Source organism: Mustela erminea, chromosome 14, assembly GCF_009829155.1.
Source record: "Mustela erminea isolate mMusErm1 chromosome 14, mMusErm1.Pri, whole genome shotgun sequence".
In the NCBI taxonomy this organism is placed as follows: Eukaryota; Metazoa; Chordata; class Mammalia; order Carnivora; family Mustelidae; genus Mustela; species Mustela erminea.
This window is the reverse complement of record NC_045627.1, coordinates 83,406,576-83,428,610: the sequence shown is the minus strand read 5'-3', so window position 1 is coordinate 83,428,610 and position 22,035 is coordinate 83,406,576. Positions and strand designations below refer to the sequence as shown.

The window sequence follows — 22,035 nt, the reverse complement described above, 5'->3', positions numbered from 1 at the left end:
AGTTGAATTAGAACTCAGTCACAGAAGGTTGTTGGAAAATTCTTACTTGGAAATGAAACAACACACTTCTAACTGATCCAGAGGTAAAAGAAAAAGTCTCAAGAAAAATTTACAAGCTATTTCGAACTGAGTGAAATTGAATATACAATTTACGAGGATCAAATCAAATGCATGAATTGGAAAAGAAGAAAGATCTAAATAAAATCAATAACCTAAGACTCTACCGGAGGAAATTAGACTAAAAAAGAGTAATTTGAACCTAAAGCAGACAGAAGAATAAAGTGTTAGTTGTTATGTTCTGGCACCAAACTGTGCCTCCCTCCTTGATCTCTCTGTAAGGAGAATTGAAAGAGAAGAGCTTTCTGATTCAGGGACTCCGCGCACTTTAACGCCTCATCTGTGCACTTCTCATGCTCACGCCTCCTCCACACCGCGCTGTCTTGCCCCGCCCCTGGCTTTTGGAAACAGGTACCACGATGACGCATCTCCCGTGGCTCTCCCCACTTCAGAGCTACCACCAGTAAGTGATGCAATTTTGTCCTTTTGTACTAGTTGCCAATCGCCCATCCATAATAAGGATTTTGCTCCTGTGAGAGGGCAAAGGAGCTGCAGAGGCAAACAACCTCCCGAAGTCCTCATTTGGTGAATCCTTTAGCTAAAGGAGCCTGAATAAATCTCATCACTCTAAGAGTTTAGGCCGAGAAAACCCGCCAACCCATCAAGGTAGACCAGATTCCCCGAGAGCCTGAACCACGAACGAACGGCGAGCTAATAAAGTCATAAAACACAAAGGGAAGGGAGGCACGGGCAAGAAGGGGTGAGACAGGACCCCAGGGTCCCAGACCACAAGGGATCTGCCCAGCTGAGAAGCCACAGGTCCCCCAAAGGCATGCCCCGTGAAGATGAGCCAGTCGTGGAAGGTTTTCCATTCTCCTTACCCTCGCCGGATCAGATCGTACTTGACGGTGGTAAAATCATGGGGATCTGGAGAAGCCACGCAGGTATCCACGAAGAGCCTCAGGGTGGGGTTGGGGCTGTGGAGGGTGGCCTGAAGGAAGACCGCTTTCTTCTTCGGGCTGGCGTAGTGTGGCCCCGGGTTCCTCACATGCTGGGACGTGGGCAACTCAAGGAAGGATATGGACACGTCATAGCCAGCGTCCTCCCTGGGGACCTCAGCCCCAGGAGTGACTTCAGCTGCAGACGGGCCGTCCACCCTGCAGGTGAACTTGAGCTGAGGTACCCTATGCCTCACGAAGACTCGGCCGGGGTGGCCCTGGATTCGGCCTCTGACGGAGTTGGAGTAGCTGAGGGAGCCGAGCCCTTCCTGGGAGGACCAGAGGGGAGAGTTGCTGGCCAGGGCTGGACAGACGCCTGCAGGCGCAGAGGCCTCTCCCTCACAGCCCTGCTCGGCGCCGGCTCGCCGATGAGCGGGAAGCCCGACGCCTCGGGCCCACAGTCTGTGGTACGTCAGGCCCGGATGGGGTGACACTGTGTCCTCTGCTGGGAGTTCAGAGCGCGTGCCAGCAGCCTCCCGCTCTTCCCTCCCGTGAGGGCCACGCTGTGCTGGTGTGAGGTGGGCAGGAGGTCCATGCTGGCTGCTTGGTGCTCCCTCTGCCGAAGTCTCCCCGCCTGCCCTCCCGTCAGCCTGTGGTAGTCTCAGGCTCGCGCAGACCACGGCCCCCTGGTGCCCATCTCCTCCCTTCCCACTCCTCCCTTCTCTTGGCTCCAGACCGGTTCTGGCTCCTTGGGAGCTGTGGGCCTGGCCCTGCTCACCTCAGGGTCAGCCTTGCTCCTTCAAATCCAGCGCGACTTGAAGGGCTAATGGGGTGCTGACAGCCGTCATGCAGAGTGCCATTGTCTCTGGAAGCCGGGAGCCGGGTCCCCACAGTACCCTCTGCGGCCCAGAGACTCAGCCTGCCCACGACGCTGGTTCAAGGAAGCCCCTGGTTGTGTGACTCGGATCCTGGACACTCTGCCTTGGAAGCTCTGAGGACCGCCCCGTCAGCTCCAGCCAGGTCTGCCTTTCTAGACCTTTGCTTTCCTTTCCTGCTCATCCCCCCTGCCCCTTCCCAGTCCCCACTCTGAAATTTTAATACAATGAAGGCACTCTGCGTTCTGCGCGAATACCTGTGCTTTATCCAGAAAAACAGATTTTTTTCTTGTTCCCCTGTGAAACGAAGTTTCTGCCTTGCCCCTTGAAGCAGGTCTTGCCCTGATGGACAGCTTAGAGGGAAAGCTCAACCCCTTGACCACACGGCCCTGCCCCTTCCGAGGGGACCCAGCGCTTCCTGGTGCGGAGGGTCTCCGGTCTCTTCCCTCCTCCTCGAGCGCCCCGAGCTTGCTGCTGCAGCCAGCACGGGCTGCCCGCTGCAGGGCCTCCTCCCGCTCCCCTCTCCCCAGCTCGTCTCCTCCCCAGGCCTCGGCTCCTTGGCCACCCTCGTCCAAGGGGTCTTCCTTCCCCCCCACACCATCTCCTGTTCCCTTCCTTTTGCTGTCTTCTGAGCATCTGTAAAATGATTCTCTTATGTGCACTTGTTCAGTGCCGGTCTCCCTTTTCTCGAACGTGAGGGCTGTGGAGCAGGACCCCCGTCAGTCCCGTTTTCCACTGTGACCTCAGCACCTAGAAGGTTGCTCAGCCACTGACTGAAATCACGAGTTCTGTGGCAGTGTGCTCGCCGTGGGTGGCCCGGGACTGGCCATCACCCGGAGGGGTTCCTGACCTGCTGTGTCGTCTGGCCCCTGTGCAGTGAGAGCTGGGCCAGCCAGAGCCCCAGAGGAGAGCAGCAGGGTCCTCTCCGATGACCTAGAAATTTCTGGGGTGCCTGCCTCCCAGACACCGGGGGGCTTCTGGCATGGCCCCTGGGGCAGAGACCTCTGAAGTTAAAACTAGACATTTCAGGGCAAAAAGGGTAAGAATGACCATGATCTGCATAATCAAATAGACACAACGTCAAGTTGGGAGTCAGCGTGCTCACTGGCACCATGGAGACTGTTTGAATGAATTAACCTCCGACAGTGCCAGAGGTTTGCTGGTTTTCTGTGTGCGTCTAAATATGGGAACAGAAGAAGAGAGGAATGACCTGGAGATCTTGCTGTGGAATGTGCTACACTGTTAGACACACCGAGCAGAAGAGTCATAGTTAGACATTCTCCTATATCCTTGGTCTACTTGTTTGCTTAACTTCCATGACACTGTTGTGTGAATAAGCTGGCGGTTAAGGAACAGGAAATAAACATATACATTTCATTATCCCCTCCTGTCCCGGACAAATGCTTTCTATGTGTGGAAATACAGCCGGTTGCCTGGTTAGAACCGAGCAGTCGGATGGACAGATCATTGGTCCTCCCCCATGCGCAGCACCGTGGCCCGCCCGGAGGAGGTGTGACAGGTGAATAAAGAAGCATGTCATGGAAAATGCTTGGCTTTGGAGCTAAGAGAACATCGTCCGTCCATCTGTCGGATGTTTACCCATCCAGGCATCCACCAGCTCTCAGCACTTATTACAGGGTATTCCAAATTCAGCATGTGTTCCAAATTCCCAAAAGTAAGGAAAATTTTGGACAAATTACTGAGTGCTCCAGGTCTCACTGAACTTGGAAACAAAGTCCCGGCGGCTGTGCCTTTCCGCCGTCCCTGCCAGGTTTTGATCAGGTGGTTGAATTTTCCAAATAGCTCTCCTTGGCCTGCGTCCTCAGAAGGGTGCCACCCCCTCGGCAGTTTCTTACCTGTCTGACGGTGCCACAGTGACCGTAGGGGATGTTGAAGATCAGGTAGCGCCCGGTGACTTGGGGGCGGCACAGCTCATCATTTAAGTGGATGTCCCAAGAGGAGTAGCCCAGCCTCCGGAGATAGCCTCGGTCAATGCTGACTCGGAAGAGGTGAGGCAGGCAGGAGAGCTGGGCTGCAGGAGGAGCGTGGGAAGAAACGCACAAAGACAGTGTGGCCCAGCGGCCGCACAGGGGATGTGGGTGTGTTCTTGCTTTACAAAGCATGGGCGGTGCCGCAGGTGGGGGCTGCTTCACTCTCATCACCCCCATCCTTGACTTGACTCTCACTGAATTTATGTCCCTCATTCTCCAAAAGTCACACCAGAGCCTGGGAGTCCTACCCACGGCATGTGTCCTGCGGTCTGAGTCAGAGCCTTGTCTAACGATTTAAAGGATAACCCACTTCCCATGTTGAGGACCCCCGAGGTTGAGCACACATCTATCCGAGGCTTTGTATGAGAGGTGTTTTGGGAAAAGAGTGGCAGCAAAGCGGGAGGGAGCGTGCATGTGAAGAGTCTTCTTCCCCAAACTCCTAAGGCCCACAAGTGGCTGGAGATGCCAGAGGTCTCAGTGGAGGCGCAGGAAAGCCCATTCCTTCTCCCCGGGACACCTGCTCTCTCTGCTCCCGCTTCCCGCAGCCTGGAGGGGAGGGCTTACCCTTGTCCTTGGGTACAGCAGAGGCAGCCGGACCTGGTGAGGGGAGATGGGTGAGAAGCCAAGGTCAGCTGTGCCGTCACCCTGACCTGGAGGAGGAGGCCATGGCCAGCAGCAGAACGGCAGTGCGGGAAATGGGCTCGCTGGATTTAGCTATGGCAGCTGGAGTACAGTTGCTTGAACATACTTCAGGTTGATGGGGAGGGAAAGAGGGCCTGGGGTCTCCTGATGGAGCCCGAGGAAGGGATTTCTGTGCGGGTGCAGTATTGACAATACTGGTGTCGTCAATGCTGACATTTGTTAGAGCAAGAGAATAGTCAATACAGGCTTTGCAGGTTCTAAACACCGTCGTTTGAAGGAATCTGGCAGATGTCCCTTCTTATGCTCATGGCATGCTTGGGATCTCAGCCTGGGACATAGGCAGTCTGTGGCTCTCAAAGGCCTCTCCAGCTTGGAAGCAAGGCAGGACAGCAACCCAGGGCCAGGGCCCAGCCCAGGAAGCGTGGCTGGCCACATTCACTCAACCCCTTCAGATACCATTGGCCCCAGACCTCGGGTCCTTTGCGGCTATACCCAGATGAAAAGGAAACCCCTTGGCGTATAATCCAAGAGTGGAAAACGAATTACTCTTTCCAGTGGGCCTGCTGACAGCAAAAGGAAAGGTTGGAACTGCGAACACACACAGTGAGAGTGAGGGCCTGGCAGATAAGGATCCCTGGGCCCCAGGCTGACTTCCTCATAAGGCTGTCTGCGGGATGGTTTGTCTCGGGGACTCTGATGATTTTTCTAGTCATGATCAATCCTACGAAGGGCAAGAGTACCTCCCCCACAAAGATAAAAGCATCGGGATTGATTCCTTTGTTTGCCTGTGAAAAACTAAGTATGAAACAGACAAAGGAGCTCGGACTTGTTCACCAAATCTTAGAATTCTGCGACTTTTTGAGGTTTACCTGGGTAAATTTAGGACAAATATAAGATAGTACTACTCCACAGAGAAGAGGGTCGACCTCTGGAGGTCGAATGCCAAGATGGGTATCTGGTGGTAATAAAAAGTCCTCCAGGAGAGGGATAGGCCCCATCTTGGATGAAGGGGACACAAAGGCAGCCCAAGGTACTGTGGGGTTCTGACTTCTGAGGGCGGGGTCAAGGGTGTCCACTTAAGATTGCGCCCTTGATGACCCTGTCAGAAATTGAATAAGGGTCTTTGTGGTCTGACAGCCTCAAGGACACAAGTTCTGTGTCCTTAATCATTGTATTATACGGCCACTTCCTTCGACCTCATAGTCTTGTAGCTCAATTTCAGAACAAATACAGTCCGGAATTGGAATTCGACAAAAGTGATGAATAAAACTACAAGGCTGTGCCATGAAAATATTCAGCACAGCAGTCGTGTGACAAATACGCCCTTGCTACCCTAGCAGCTGGCGCCTTGGCCAACATGCAGTCCCTTGACCTTCAGAGCATGGGCAGAGGAAGAGGCACAGTCCCCCGGGACACACCTGCGCAGATCACGCCCGCGTCCTCCTGGTGCCGGCAGTTGTGCCGCGCCCAGCCAGAGTGGCCGCAGTGGTCCAGCGCGTCTTCGGTGCCCGAGCAACGCATGTCATCAAGCAGGATGGGCCCCGAGCCCGGGCCGAAGCGGCCGCGCCCCGGGGCTGCAAGAGCTTGGCCGCAACCCAGCTGCCGGCACACGACACGAGCGTCCCTGATGTCCCAGTGGTCGTCGCACACCGTGCCCCACACGCCCTCGTGGCGGACCTCAACCCGGCCCTCGCAGCGGCTGTGCCCATCCGCCAAGCGCAGGGGCAGGTCTGCGGGAGGAGAGAAAGCAAGTCAGGGGACAGCAGTGGCAGGCGCCACCTCCAACCTCCGCTACCGCGCACCTCCGTGTGGTGCATCCTTTGCCGCAGAAGAAATGACACTGTGATGAGATCCACCATGTCTGCTGGTGCTGCCCTCTCTCTCTCTGTCTCTCTCTCTCTCGCCCCCCACCCCATGGCACTCCCTGTCTCATAAAAAGCCAAACCTGCATTAAGCAAAGCCCTCAAAGAACGGAGGGTATTGTCAGCCTAGTTGTCCAGATAACTAAGAATTTAATCATTAAAAATACTAGAAAGAAAGAAAACAAAATGGCAAAATCCTCCCATCTTTGGAGTAGAATTGTTGAGTCACTGGCTTGACTTAGTGAACAAAATCTATCTCGTGAAATTTCTTTTACTCTTGATGAATAAAAGCCAACATTGGAGCTGTATAATGTGTCTTCTGTGAGCCAGCTTTTCCACTTCTAGGTGTTTACTGGAGATAAACGAAAACGTGCACGGAAAGAGTTGCACACAGCAGAATTCTCCACCGGAGGAAAAAAACTGGGGAGCACCGACCTGTCCACCCTCAGGAGAGGGGATAAATCGCAGACTATCTACCCAGTGGAATATTACTAAGCAATGAAAAGGAAAAAAGCACCCATACAAGGAACCATCTGGACAAATCTCAGAAACAATTTGTTAAGCAAGAGAAGTCAGACACAAAAGAGCATTTATTATTTGATTCCATTTATATGAGATTCTAGAAACACAAAGCTAATCTACAGGGACCGAAAGCAGACCAGTGGTTGCCTGGGGGATTTACTGCAAAGGGAGGCAAAGGAGCTTTTCAGGGTGATGGGAATGCTCTGTGTCTTGATTGTGGTGGTCGCATAGGTGGATGCATTAGAAAAATCTCATAGATGTGTGCAATTCGTTGTATATAAATGTACTTCAAAATGGGATTTAAAAAGTAAGAATAATTTTAAAAATCTATATTATGTTGGCGGTGTCACACCAGTAGATGTGTGTAAAATGATTCGTCTTCATATAAAGTGGTTGCTGGTGACTGTTTTCCAACCTTCCTGCTTTCCTTGGCCCACAGAAGATGTTTCGTGACAGCTAATAAATGCCACTGGCGGTGGGTTCTCTGTGGCTATGGTATCCTGGTTTAGGATAATTGTTTGCTCCTCATTTAATTTGTTGCTTGTGATTTTGGAGCAAGATAACCATGCTTGCCGGAACTATGAATAAAGGCAAACATCTTTTCTGCAAGGTCCCAGGAAGTGAATGTGGGGCTTCCAACCCCCAAAGGGGTGTGTGTGTGTACGTGCACATCTGTGTCTGCACATATCTACTTATTAGCCCATAAGGGTTTTATGTAGAGATTAGCAACTTTGAAAAAAAAAACAACACTTTATTAATAATGATTTGATAATTTAAGTGCTGAGAACAAAAGCAAATTACCAGGTAAAGGGGCCATGTCTTCACCAATTGAAATGGTAACTGTAAGAAAGACAGACCAAGCTTAAAAAGTGCGTATCATCAAAGTCACATATTTATAGTCAAACCTGAAAAGGAGCCACACATTTTCTCAAGGTTTAGGCACTAGTCGTCTTGTTTGAGTTTCTGCATGGGTTTAGGTGCAGAAATGCTGCCCACTAAGTTTTATTTTTTTATTTATTTTTTAAAATTTTTATTCATTTATTTGACAGATCACAAGTAGGCAGAGAGGCAGGCAGAGAGAGAGAGAGGAGGAAGCAGGCTCCCCACTGAGCAGAGAGCCCGATTCGGGGCTCAATCCCAGGACCCCAGGATCATGACCTGAGCTGAAGGCAGAGGCTTTAACCCACTGAGCCACCCAGGTGCCCCTAAGTTTTATTTTCTTATCGAAATGTAACAAGTGGTGTGTCCTGTTATTCTACAAAAAGAAAATGACTTGATAAATGGTCAGAAAAGAAGCCTTTCAAATATACAGAATTTTTATAGGAAGAGTATGAAAGTGTTAGATTTTGTAGGAAAAATTTTGGAGGAAAAATATTTATTGGGGTGGCTATTGAGTCAGGCAATATAAATGTATTTAAAAACTCTAAAGAATAAAATAATTGATCAGGACAATTAAATGAAGCAAACCAATCAGATTTCTCAGAAACATTTTTAGATAAGAGAAGGATCATATCTGAGAGGTGTACTTTACGTGAAATACACAGAGGGAAGCAAAAAAGTGACAACAATGCATTTTAGGATAGATTGTGGTTGTATAAATTACTATACAACTAAGGGTTAATCTAGCAACAGGCATATGATCTTTACCAGGTGATGGTGTCACTTTTGTTGAAATCAGATTTACGGCTGCCAAAAAAAAGAGAGAGAAAAAATTTGTTTCTAGTCCAAAGAAAACATTAATGACATCGCATGTCATTGAAATTTCACACTGTACACTCCAAGTTTATGAAAAGAAGTCTGACCCATAAGCTGCATAGAACAGAACCCACCCTGCTTATTTATCGTGTGGACATACACATCCAGGAGTAAAACGGTATATGAGAAGTTGGCACGTTGCCAGAGAGACAAACCATTCCCATTTTGAACATCCATCCTATGTCCTATAATTTCCTTCTCGAATCCCTACAGCAGCTGTTCCCAGGAAGTACTGTCTGTATGTTAGAGACGAGGAAATCGAGACTCAGAGAGCTTGTAAACATGCCTGGAACATCTTCAGTTCTCACCTGGGACACCCCAGAACATGCACCCTTTCTACAGCACGCTGCTTTTCGGGAGCATAAAATGTGGGCATTGCAGTCCTTCTCTGCTGTCTCCTTCATCTTAGACTTTTAGTCTCCAGGACTGTGGAAAATAAATTTCTGCTGTTTAAGCCACATGGTCTGTAATACTTAGTTATGGCTGCCTGAGTTAAAGCAGTGGCAAGTTTCTTCCTTCTCTGGGCCTCATTTTCCTCCAAAACAAGGGGAGCGGTTCAGCATTGTCCTCCTTGAATGTGGCCCGTGACCAGCAGGATAAGCATCGCCTGGGAGCCTGTGAGAAATGCAGAATCCAGCCTCCATCTGGAGCCATGAAATCCAAAACTGCCTTTTACCAAGTTCTCCAGGCCATTCACTTGTACATGAACATCTGAGAATTGTTGCCATGGGCCATCTCTAACGTGTCGTCCAGGATTGATGCCGAATGCTATCTTATCCTACTCATCCTGTCCCTGCACCTGCCTCCACCATGTTCAGAATCATACCTGCTGTGGGTCCCAGTGGCCTGGAACCCACCTCTCCTGACCGCTCTCGGGGAAATAAGAGTGTGTTTTCTCTGAGTGTGTCCGCTCCTGCGGGGCTATGGTTTCTCAGGAAGTCACTCACCAGGGCTACCGCCGAGAGTAGAGAACCTACCTGGTGAAGAGGCTTTTTCTCCTGGAGTGGGAGTTGTATCTGCAAACAAAGAAGACTCAAACTCACCTATCCGTGAAAAGACAATGGAGAGTTTTGGTTTGAACAACAGTGTGGTAGAAGATGGAATTGCACATGGGTAGAACCAACACTATCACAATCTAGTTCTCTTGCATTTTGGTGTGTGGGATAGGTCAAAGCACCACCTGTAACCTAACACAGGTCACCAGGCTAGTGGAGATGGGGGGCCCCTGCCCTTGCCTCGCGTGAGCACATCTGATTAAGACCAGGCCAACAAGTGGAGGGAATGTCCTAGCAGAGGGACCACTTTTTTGACTATGAATGGATGAAGAGAACATGAAGCTTCATTTCTATTAAAAGGATGCTGGGACTTCTGTTGACATATCAGATCTTCTGCCACAGACAAAATATTCACTACCTATGTTCATTTGTCCAACAGAAAGAGGGAGAGTTGATCATATTTAACTTAAGAAATGTGACAGACAGAAAACATTACCAGAGGGTGTGCCCACTGCTGCTGAAGTTGAAGATACATCTGTATAGGGACAAAGAAAATAGGACACTTAAAAATGGGAGAAAGGACTCTTCAGTGTGTCTTTTCATTCAGTCTACTTTGTGGTCAACATGGTCATTATGTGGGCTCGTTTTCAAAATCGAATATGGCAAGTGAGAAGCTGGTCTCATGATTTAAACCACATGACAAGAAAGCCTTTACCAGAGGGAGAGGTCACTTCTGCTGAGGATGAAGATGTATCTGTAAAAAAGAGAAGAGAAGACCTAAAAACCAGCCGAGAGGAAAGAACACTTGAGGTTTGTTCTTACTGAGGCTGGGCTGGGGATAAGCTTTCCATGGAACAGCCTAGACTGATGAATGGAAGTCCAAGAAGAGGCACTTACTTGGGCAGGAGACAGTGTCTTACCTGGTGTGGAGGTCACAGTGGTTGCTACTAAATCTGCAGGAGAACAAAAATAACAAAGGAACACTAAGACAGCCATATCAGGCCTATGTGTTGCTAAATACAAGAGACATAAAGGTGGCCATCCTAGATCAGTATAACTGGCTTGGCTTGTCTTCCTGCTTTCCAGACAGGGGCATCTCTAGATCCTCCACTGCCTCCAGGGCACCTCTACAGTCCTTGGGTTTCCATTCCTCTTGCCCACCCTTTACTTCTCCCCTCGGAGAAGGTGAACATTACCTACTTAGAGGGCAACAACCATTGGTCCAAGTTTCTCCCAATATGTGTTTGTCTAACAGAGATTCTGTAATTGGAGGGATTCCTACACCTGGTCTTCCTTCCTCTCCTTGAATGGTTGGAAGGCAGTGACACGGGAAAGGGCGAGCTTTTGGACTGTCCCAAGACCCAGACGGAGGGTAAGGAGGGGATGGCAGGTCCATTTGCCTCTTGTACTAAGGGTTGCCCTCCAACCAAGCCTTCTCAGGAGTGTGGACCGTATTTTGGTCTTGACTCTGGTGTCTTATTTAATTGCTTTAGCACCTAGAGTAGGGGAGAGCACCCTCTTTATTGTCCTCCCCACGAATAAACCTCTAACACTATATTTGTAAAATTGTTCACCCCAAAGTCACATTAGGAACTCCTCAGATATCATTGCAACCAGCATCACTCAAGATTATCATACAAGACGAAAGTTACTTGTTACTGTGGTCAACTCTGCATCTCTCAATATCTTGGCACAGGGCCTGGCACATGACCATCCTCACCAAATGCTGGACGAATGTCTAAGGAGGACCAGTCAAAGCCGTGGTTTGGCTCTCCACCATCCTGCCAACACCCATGCCATGACTGGTTTCCAGGAGGAGCTCCCATCATGGGCAGTTGATGTTAGATCAACAGTCTGTCCAGTGAATGACTTATTTTTGAATTTGGGAATTGGCCAAACTAATTTTTCCCTTGGCCCACGCATTTAGCTGTGCTTCCTGGAACTCATTCCCCATCGGGGGTGCAGAGGTGGCCTATGTGAGTCAGGTCAATAGAAGCATATTTAAAGTCTCTAAAGAATAAAATAATTTGATCAGGACAGAAACAATTGTGAAATGAGTTCCCTGGAAAACCAAACATGATAATTTATAGCAAGTAAGATGGATAGAACCCACAATAACACCAAAATTACCTGTTGAGGTGGTTACAGTAATAGTAGAAGATTCTGGAAATGAGAAAAGGCAATTGATCAAAACCTGCCAAATGGCAAAAATAATTGTTTTACAGTCGACCCGTTTTCTTCTCTCTGTCCCTGGAGCATAGGAATCAAGGACTTCATTTATTTAACAATGGATTGTGATTCATCCCTTCCTTCTATGGCAGACACTGTGCTAGATACTGGAGTCAAACAACAAAGAAATCAAGACAGGGCTCCTCCTCTGTCAAAGTGCAGCTGTGACCAGTGCTATGAAGGGGAGATATGTGATGCTCTGAGAACCTGTGACAGGTGATGTCACCTGCCAGCGAGTACCAGTCCCTATCTTCCTGAGAGGCACCACCACCACCTTGGATCTGTCACAGGGCTTGGCCCAGACTGGGCATTCCGCTCAAAGACAGTGACAACCTGACACTCCCTGCACTCCCCCCACTCCCCCAACTGTCCTGGTTGACATGGCACAGGCAGTCTTGCTGACCCATCTGCCTATATTTGCAGTGGGCGGAGGGCATTACCAGGTGAAGAAGTCACTTCCGCTGAAGTAGGCATTATGCCTAAACAGGAAACACAAACAGGAAAATCAATCGATCAGAACGTTTTTATGCATTTTCTAGTTCTACACAATTCTGCCTTTCCTATGATCTCATCTACCTGGTTTTGTTGTTGGAAATATTCAAGTGTGAGGACTAGTTACTTCCCAACCTCCTGAATAAAAGTAGAGGCACCCAAAGCAAAACATGAACCATTAGAATTGAAAACTTTCCTGAAATGGAGCACGTTTCCCTGTCCTGTCTTTTTAAGCAGAAGACAGAGTCCAACCTGCATGACTGAGGCTCCTGGGGAAGAAATCACTGTGGCTCAGGGCTGTCATACTAGGGTACCTCAAAGGATGTTGAGGTTAGTAGGCATTTGGGGTCCATATCGTAACATTTAGAGAGTCTGGTGACATTTACTGGGTTTTGGAACACTTCTATGGCTGTCAGACGACCGGTTAGCATTGCTTGCTATTGCCGCTGTGGCTGTTCTGTGAGTAGCTCTTCTCCATCCTTGTCCCCATGCCCCCCCCTGGCTTGTTGTCCTTCATAATACGCAGTGGGGACACCATGTGTGTGTCGGAAGTGAGAACCACAGGCTCTGTGGATACTCTCATGTGAGCTTGAATGTTGGGACCTAAACTTGGCTGCGTAGAGGCCCTCTGTGTCTATTTCTGGATTATAGTCCGTTTTCCAAGGGATTAACTCAGCCAAACCACCCCTGGACAAATAGTAAAAGCGTACTATCTAGGTAGAATTTCAACACAGCAATATCCCTGAAAGGCAGGAAGAGGTCAAATCAGCAGAAGAATTGTTACCAGTTCCAAGGACCAAATCTGTGGCGTCAGTGGAATCAGGAACTGTCAAAGCAAGCGTAATTCAAGGAAATTTTAATTAAATACCATCCTTGTCCACCCAGTTTGTTGGTAAATAGTATTTTTTTTTTAAAAAAATCATACTGTTTACAAATTCTGCCCCAGCTGTGTTCATATTTGATTATGCCCTGTTCCTATTTGATTTTCCTATTCTCTGTATCCTTAAGCTAATGGAAATAAATAATGAGGAAGATGGTATTTGGGTCTGGGATCCAAGAGACCTGGGGTGGAGTCTCTGCTTTTTGTGTAACCAGGTATGTGGCTGTGGACAAGTCCCGCTGCATCTCTCAGCTTCCTCTGCTGCATCTGAAGGGCCAGTCCATGGACCAGCAGCATCTGCAACACCTTGTTAGAAATGCAAACCCTCAAGACTCACCCCAGAACAATGGAATCAGAGCCTGCATTTCAAAAGATCTCCAGGCTGGGTGTCTGGGTGGCTCAGTCAGTTAAAAGGTTAAACGTTTGACTCTTGGTTTCAGCCCAGGTCATGATCTCAAGGTCATGAGATGGAGCCCTGGGTTGGGCTCTGTGCTCAGGAGGAAGTCTGCATGAAATCCTCTCTCCCTCTCCCTTTGCCTCTCCCTCTGCCTCTCCCACTCATGTTCTCTGCTCTCTCTTCCTCTAAAATCAATCAATCGATCAATCTTAAAAAAAAGTGAAAAGATCTCCAGGTGATTTATTTGAACACTGAAGTTTGGGTGGTATCAAGCATTCATGCAGAGATGCCACTAGCCCCAGAAATAATGGGTACAGGCCAGGAAGAAACCAGATAGCAGTGCCCATGTAAAGGGTCCCCTGCCTGCTCAACCCTGGACAATTGGTATCTTGACAAAATTCATTCTAGCATTTCCTATTCTGTGGGTTCTCCAAAAGAGCTTGAAATCTGGACTTTTATATGAAATCACTCATTTGTAAAATGTGGTATTAAAAGAAAATTAAACATTGATTGGCAAAACTCTTTCATCTGAATTAAAACCTTCCCCATGTCCAAACCTATTCAATGGGCTGCCTGTTTGTGATTTTAGGTCTGAACAGTCTCTAAGGTTTCTTCCAAATCTTGAAAAAAATGTTATACAGTGATGCTGCCATATCGAACTTGACCTTGCCTGAGAGAGCTGGCAGCTGGTTCTCACAAACCCAACCACAAAGACACAAATCGGTTTCATTATCTGATTTTCTTAGAGGTCAGTTTCTCCAGAGCCTGGCAGAGGGTTCTGAGATTTTGGAAACATGGACCAAGAACTACTTTCATGAGTGTTTACCGTTGGAGAAAACTTGACTTGAATTTATTTGTTTTGAGATGCCATGTCTCCAACTTACTTAGCTATCTATTGATTAACTCAAGCTCTAGGATGATCCCCAAAGTCCCCAAGAGGGAAGTTCACAAAAAGACACATGTGTTGCTTAAACTAGAGAGCCAGATACTCAGCCAAGAGCAGCACACACATCCCTTAGTAATGTGACTATCGAGCTCCCATCACTGTACGCTTGCATTGGTGTGTGCTTGCACTGGTGTGAGCTTGCACTGCTATGTGCTTACACTGGTGTGTGTGTGTGCTTGCACTCGTGTGTGCACTTGCACTGGTGTGTGTGCTTGCACTGGTGTGTGCCACCCAATCTCCAGGACAAGCTTCCTCTTCCTGTTCTACAGATGAAGAAAGGAGGCTCTGGGAGGTAAGGACACTTGCCCACTGTCACCCAGTTGGTAAAGGCTAGAGCCAGAACACAAGCCAAGATTCTTGAGCTCCAAATTCTGTGATGCTATATTTCTACTCAGAAGGTTTCAGTGGTCAAAGAATTTTGAGAAACACTGGGTCAAAACAAGTGTTAAAAAGATCCTTTACTGCGGGACTTGTCAGAGACATTAATGGGCTAACAGGCAGAATCTTCAAGGGCAGGATATGGTATCCCCCTGACTTATTTAGTTATTTAAATTATTTTTTAAAATTTGCATATGACTGGGTTGGTGTACTGTATTGTGAAACATACACGGGAGATGTGGTACTCTATTATTTTCTGAAAATGTAGATTACAGGGATAGATTTGCCCATGATGCCCAAAGTCCTGTGTTGTTCAAAAAATGAACTCATTGAATTCCCAAATGTGTGAATCTGAAGGAGTCTTATGTCAGTATAATATGATCTCAGAGACCTGCAGGTGCACCAAGGGCCAAGGGCACACACTGGGCAAATGATGTCCTCCATACAGAAGGGATGTAAGCTGTATCTGCCCAAGTTACTAAGCATTCGATGAATATGTGAGCACCTTATATTAGTTTGATATGAGCTCAATATTTAGTTTCTGGTGATGGATAAACTTTAACCCTAACCATATGCGGGACCATATGGCCATCTGTAATTTCTATAAAGCAAGAATGAAAATAAAATTACCAGGCAAAGTGGTCATTTCTGCGGCTGGTGCTGAAACTGTAAAGCAAAACCAAAACCAAAGTAAGAGAAAATCCAAACAAAAATCCCACCCACCAACAGAAAATTTAGAAGCTACTTTTTAACTTGAAACATTTATGTCTCAGATGTACTAAAACTAGACACAAAAATGATGTCTGAAATGTGAAATTACAAATAAGAAAAGCCTCTTGGATGAGACTGAACGGGAGCTAGGGCTACGTGAAGGTGGAGGTGAGACGCATCTTTGGTCGTGAGGACGGTGTAATCACCCCGCATGGGTCAGGAAGGCTGTTTCTCTGATGCCATGCGGAGCAAAGATTTCCTGGGGTTGCAGAGTATAGAAACCTTCCCAATTCTGACCTTAGGTTTCCAACACTGATGTGCTCATTTTCAGTGACCTACCTAGTTTATACCATAGCACCAATGTCTGAATAGGAAAGGAGAGTGGTTCCTCAACCTGATCCAGTACGTTATGACTCGCATTCAATGTCACTATTGTGAGTGATCTACTATGGCTGACACACCTAAGGCATCCTGACCCCTCGCCCTGGTAAGGAAGCCTGATGAGGGCAGGATCGGCACCTGCGGTGCTCACTTCTGTGTCTTCCCATAGAGTTGCGCCTGGTGCAGGGAAAGAGCTCGAGAACTATCTGTTAAGTAAATGGATGCATTCGCTGAATCTCTTTATTCTTGTCTTTGCTCTACAAAATTAAGAGTAGCTGGGCAGTGCGTATTTTCATTTCATCTTATTTGCTTTTGTAGTCATACTGGTTTGGCAGCCTAAAATAATGCGTACATGGGTTGAATTGGAAAAAAAAAAAAAAAAAAAAAAAGGAAGGGAAGCCATCTCAAACCAGGGGCCCCCAGGAAATAGGTGATGCTTTCACAAAGGGCCCAGGTGGGAGGGACTTGGTTTTGTTCATGGAACTCCCCAAAGCAGCACTACAAAGGCAGTTTTCGGCTCAAAACATAATTTTAAGCCAAAGACTAGGAAGAGCAGTTACCCCAGTGGGTGGATAACAGGGAATCTGGTAAATCTTTGAAGAGGGCAGAGACTGAGGGCTCCAAAGTGAACCCGTGAGTGTAGGCTCAAACGTTGGGTAAATCGGCAGATTAAGAGACGCTAAGAAGGACCCAGAGGCTTCTGGGAACCAGAATGGACCATAGCAGGTGTCTGGAGGACCCCGAGGGGCCTGAGCTTCCGCATATTCATTTTCACGTCCCTCTTGCCTACCCCCAGGGCTGTGGCTCCGGCAATGTCAGGAGAAAGTCAAGAGTGAGTGCCTGAACCAAGGACTCCGGCATCCATGGTGGCCACATGGCAAGCCCAGTGCGAGCACTGGTCTACTGTGGCCTCATTGCCCGGCCCTGCACATTGTCCAGGAGGACGCCCCCCACACCCTCCCTGGAGTGGCCATTCCCCAGGGCTCCGATGCCCTCCTCACAGTCTGGCTGCCAACACACGACGTCGGTCGCATCGGTGGCCAGAGGTCATCCCACATGGTCACCCATGTGCCACTGTGGTGTATCTTCACAACAGCTCCTCCCACGGCCAACCTGATGGCGGGCAAGTCTGGGCAAGACTTGGGTTGTTACTGGAATGGGATTAGCTCTTCTGGCAAGTAATTTCTAATAGGACTTTTCCGCAATTTGTACCCTAGCCAACCCTGAAGTCCACTACTCTACCATCTCTTGCTTCCTTTTCCCAAGTCTCACAGGGAAAAGTTACATTATTGCCCTCAAATGCAGGGACTGGTTTTTCTGGGCGAGCTCTGATTTCAGATACTTGTTCCTTTGAAATAGGTTAATTGGGGGCACCTGGGTGGCTCAGTGGGTTAAGCCACTGCCTTCAGCTCGGGTCACGATCTCAGGGTCCTGGGATCGAGCCCCACATCGGGCTCTCTGCTCAGCGGGGAACCTGCTTCCTCCCTGCCTCTCTGCCTACTTGTGGTCTCTCTGTCAAATAAATAAATAAAATCTTAAAAAAAAAAGAAATAGGATAATTTCAAGGGTAAGGATAGATACTGATTTTAGAACTGGGTCATTAAATTGCTAAGCAACAGCATAGAAATAGGTCAAAGTCAACTTTTCATGATTTTCTTTAGTCAAAACTTGTACACTGGTTCTGGTACACCAGATTCACAGTTAGATAAATTTTAGAAGCAGAGACTAGACCAAGAGCCAGCCCTGCTTGCAGCCTCTTCCACAGTGTTGGGCCTGAACCCTCCAGTCATGGACATTCCTGGTTGTAGCCTCAGGGAATCCACTAGAAAGAGTCAATACTGGCAAGCCCCGAAACAAGCCGTAAAAGGATTACCGGCTGTAGGATTTGTTTCTGTTGGTTCTGGGACAGCTTCTGCAGCTGAAAGAGAAAACCCAAGGCACTTGCATTAGTGCAGCGCACACTTGCAAAACGATGGCAGACACACCAGCTGAGTGGGTGTGTGAACCCACATCTGTGCCAACTGCCAGTTCAGAATGGACTGGCAGAGGCGACTGGATTTCTACCACCACCTTCCCCCCTGTTGGTGAGACCCTGGCTTATGGACACTAATCCAAAGGCTCTAGCGGAGCTTTTCCAGGGAGGAGCCATCCATAGCCACTTAGACCTGAAGCTAACACAAATAGGACACATGAGCGTCTAATGACATTTTGACTCTGAGTCTCACAGAGAGATACCAAGACATGTTCGGAGCACCAAAGGCTCCCTCTGCGGACTAAAAGAACTACCCAGTGACACAGGAGGCGAGAAGGATCCTCACCTTGTCTGCTTCTTCACCCGTCTGGGGACCTTGTCTCCCCTACCCTCTGAGAAGGGGGTGGCTCTGGGCCATGGGGTCGGGGTCACAGATGTTTGCTGCATGTCTCATTTAGTAGGAAAATGTAACCAAACAGGGTTTTTAAGTGTTCATTCAGCTTTTTTGAAATAAAAAATTGTCCCTAATGGTAAGAAAAGCCCTAGTCGGGCAACAGCAAATCAGGAGAGCGTTCCTATGAAGCTCTCTCTGAGAAATAGCTTCGTGAGAAGTTTATGGGATCGACACATATCAGAAAATCATTCCTGGAAATTAAAAACCGTCTCAAGCAGGGGCTCAACTTCCCACTTCCCAGGCATGGTTTTGCTCCGAGGATCTCGGCTCTCCTAGGAGCAGGGGAACAGGCTGTGATATCCGACACACCTGAGACTAGTGCGACCAGTGTCCTGGGTTAGCCGAATCTGAGGGGGTTCCCGGGACAGGGGACTTCCAGCGCTACAATTGGGAAAATTCCAGGCAGATGGGACCAGCTGTTTTCATGACCTGGAAGCCCAAGGCTTTTGGGGCTGGCCTCCTGGCAGGTCCAGCTTTGCTGCTTAGGGCAGGAAGCCGGGCTGAGGGAGAGTTCAGGGACCTGAGCAGATGGCCCCAGCCTCTTCGTGGTGTCTATAGTTATGGACCGACAGGCCGAGGTGGTGGCCCCGCCCCAGGCTTCTCTCGTTGCCTGTACATTGCACAGTGTCTAGGAAGATGGGGCCCAAGCTGCCACCAAACAGACTGCCCCTCCGGCCCACCAGGGCCTGGCTGCAGCCCAACTGCCGGGTCACCACCTGCACCGCAGACAGGCCCCAGAGGTGGTCACACACTGCCCCCCAGGGGCCATCGTAGAGGATCTCCACAGGGCAATCGCACCTGCACCACAGGAGGATCTGCAGGGGCCAAGGGCAGAGGGGCTGGAGAAGGTTCTCGCCACTCTCAATATTTGAGACAGCATTCCCAGCTAGAGAATTCTACCCCAGCCCCAGCCCTCTGGCCACTGGTTGCGCAGCCTGTGTCCACGGGGACACCATAGATGCAGAGGGGACCAAGGACTGCATCTGGTTTCTGAAATTTAGCACCGTCTCTACAGTGGTTCACACTCACTGGGCCACCTTTATGGGAACCGGGGCCACATGGTGACCTTGTAGAAGACACACTTAAAAACAAACTTCTGCTTTCTTCCTGTCTGCAGTATCATTTGTCATGTGGTTTCTCTACAAATTCAAAACCGTTCAGCAGAACACTTGATGTTCAGACTTCTTATTTCTTACCCAGGTCTCGAAAAATGTTATGGAGCTCTCAGAACAAAATTAATTTCACCTTACTTGAATTTTAAAAAGGTTGAAGTATTTATTGGAGGTTGAGGGAGAAGGTTGGGGCTGGGAAACTGAGCAGAAGAGGGGGCATTGCTCCTACCAGAAGGTAAGATGGTGACTGGGTGAAACTTGCCCCTGAACCAAAAGCAGGTGAGGTTGGTTCTCATATTCTGAGCTCCAGAAGTGGATCTGGTTCCTGGGGTTCCCTTAGAGTAGGGCCCCCAAGAGCACTGTGTGGGTCAGGCTCTTCCTACAAGACGTCCAGTGCCACTGAGGCTGGGTGGGTGGCTGGTTCTCCTTGGAAAGGTCCCCGCGTGGGGACAACACTCCATCTCACCAGCTTTGATTCCCTACAGCCTCAGGGCCAGGAAAACTACGTTGGCTACATTTCTGGGGGCCTCCAATGCCAACCTAGGAAAAGAAGTCACAAAATCTAAGAATGGAAAAGATACCTGTTGGATGGAAGACACGCGGCTGCTCCCCAGGAGCTGAAGAAGCTGCACATGGGGAAGAGAAAACATCATAAGGACACTCCAAACCATCCGTGCAACTGTCTAGTTGTCTCAACAGCCTCTCCTTCCCATGCGTGGGTTTGCCTTTAAACAACCCCGTCCAGTCTAATCCAATGGTTAGCATGTAAAACGTGATGGTGGCTCACACATGTGTACAACTATTCTGGTGAGGAGTAAGACAATAAGAGAAATAAAGTGGATGTTGGGGTTGGGAGGGTATGGCCCCATCGGCCCAGAGGGCTTCTCAGTACCCAGAGTTCAGCCTTAACATCCAGAGGTCCAGGTGGTGTGGCAGAGTTGGGAAAGTTTGCTGCCACCAGGACCACCTGCCCCCAGAGCCTCCTGCCTTCTCTGGCCTGTCACCCCCTCTGTGGATGAGCCCTACGTTGGCTCAGGACCCGGGGTCTCAGTCCTGCTGGCACGCAGATCTCCTATACGGGAAGGATGACTTCAAACTTGCCAACACCCCAAACAGCTTTTCCTCGGGGGCCAGAGGACGGCCCCATGGGAATGCGACACAGCTCCGGACCTTCGCCGTCTGGGAAAGGTCTGGAGTGAAGAGCATTGTCAAGGAGAGTGAAGGCTGGTGAGGGAGACCTAGGGTGGGCGCCCCCGGCACTAGGTGGCTCGTCACCCATCGGCAGATAAAATGGGAGTGAACTCACGGATCTCCGGACGCCCAGCAGCTGCAGAATCTGCAGAGATAAGGAAAAATGGGGGGAGGGTTAATAACAGAAATGGGGTGAGGTACCTGGGGGTGTGGCCTGCTAAGCGTCCAACTCTACTTCTCAGTCAGGTCAGGATCTCAGGGTCGTGAGATGCAGCCCTGGGTGAGATTCTTTCTCCCTCTGCCCCCTCCCAAATAACCAAATAAAGAGATAAATAAATAAATAAAAATCTTTTAAAAAATAACAAAAGCGAAAATGAATTTTTGGGACTTCATTAAGATTAAAAAGTAATAGAAATGAGGATGGTTGAGTGGTTTGAAAATCATTGTCTCAGTTCAAAAACAGCCCAACAAGCCTGTGTAAACAGTTGTTCTCATCTCTTGGGCTGTTCTGCTGGGGTTTTTACAGCCCGGCCCGAACCTCCGAGACAGTGATTCCGAGAGAATTTGCCTTAGGAACTAAAATCCCAGTGAAACAGTTAACGTGTCGTACGTTCACCGTGTGTCATATGCTTGACTAAGGCTTCATGTGGGATGACTCGTTTCATCCACCGAAACTTTATAAGTACCATTACTGATTATTTTACAGCGGATTAACCTTTGGAGTCCCTTGAGTGGCACGGGGCCCTCCCATATCTGAAGCAGCTGGCAACCCTTCCGGAGTGAGAACAGGAACCTGTCCTGGATGCGGGGCAGCTTTAAGGCATGGAGATGTTTCCAGACTCCCCGTGCAGATTTCAGGCTCAGCCTAGGCAGCTCCATGACCGGCCCACGAGGGACCTGCCCTCCCCTGAGCAGAAGACACGAGCGTCCTGGTGGTGCCCCCGGTTGTGAGCGAGCCAGCGCCGGGAGGACACTGCCCCAGGGACGACTCGCTTCCCGCGCAGCTGACATTGTCTGGAAGGATGCTGCCTGACCCAGGGCGGACGCTGGCCCCCAGGAGCATGGACACAGCCGGGCCACAGCCGAGCTGTCCGCAGACCACGTGGCATTGTCTAGGGACCGGCTGTCATCACACGCCGTGCCCCAGGTGTCAGCGTGGGCCTCACACCTGCCTGACCCATTCATCAGCAGCAGGCCTGGACCTCGGTGGACACCTCCGACGGCCACCAGAAGAGCTGGCACGTCCTGGAGAGTG

The 22,035-nt window shown here is 49.2% G+C and overlaps 1 protein-coding gene across 1 annotated transcript in view; it reads right to left on the bottom strand.

The window, feature by feature from the left end:
• Positions 1-22,035, bottom strand: part of LOC116573712 (deleted in malignant brain tumors 1 protein-like) — an 83,830-nt gene that overhangs the window by 3,629 nt on the left and 58,166 nt on the right. The window contains exons 41-56 of the mRNA XM_032313978.1: positions 20,896-20,925; positions 20,171-20,215; positions 15,590-15,625; positions 13,143-13,184; positions 12,307-12,345; positions 11,768-11,800; positions 10,558-10,590; positions 10,353-10,391; positions 10,134-10,172; positions 9,620-9,658; positions 8,535-8,573; positions 7,689-7,727; positions 5,922-6,233; positions 4,426-4,458; positions 3,727-3,902; positions 939-1,324 (exon numbers count right to left, since the gene is read on the bottom strand). Of these exons, the coding sequence (XP_032169869.1) occupies positions 939-1,324; positions 3,727-3,902; positions 4,426-4,458; positions 5,922-6,233; positions 7,689-7,727; positions 8,535-8,573; positions 9,620-9,658; positions 10,134-10,172; positions 10,353-10,391; positions 10,558-10,590; positions 11,768-11,800; positions 12,307-12,345; positions 13,143-13,184; positions 15,590-15,625; positions 20,171-20,215; positions 20,896-20,925 (1,360 nt within the window). The remainder of the gene's footprint in view (positions 1-938; positions 1,325-3,726; positions 3,903-4,425; positions 4,459-5,921; positions 6,234-7,688; positions 7,728-8,534; positions 8,574-9,619; positions 9,659-10,133; positions 10,173-10,352; positions 10,392-10,557; positions 10,591-11,767; positions 11,801-12,306; positions 12,346-13,142; positions 13,185-15,589; positions 15,626-20,170; positions 20,216-20,895; positions 20,926-22,035) is intronic.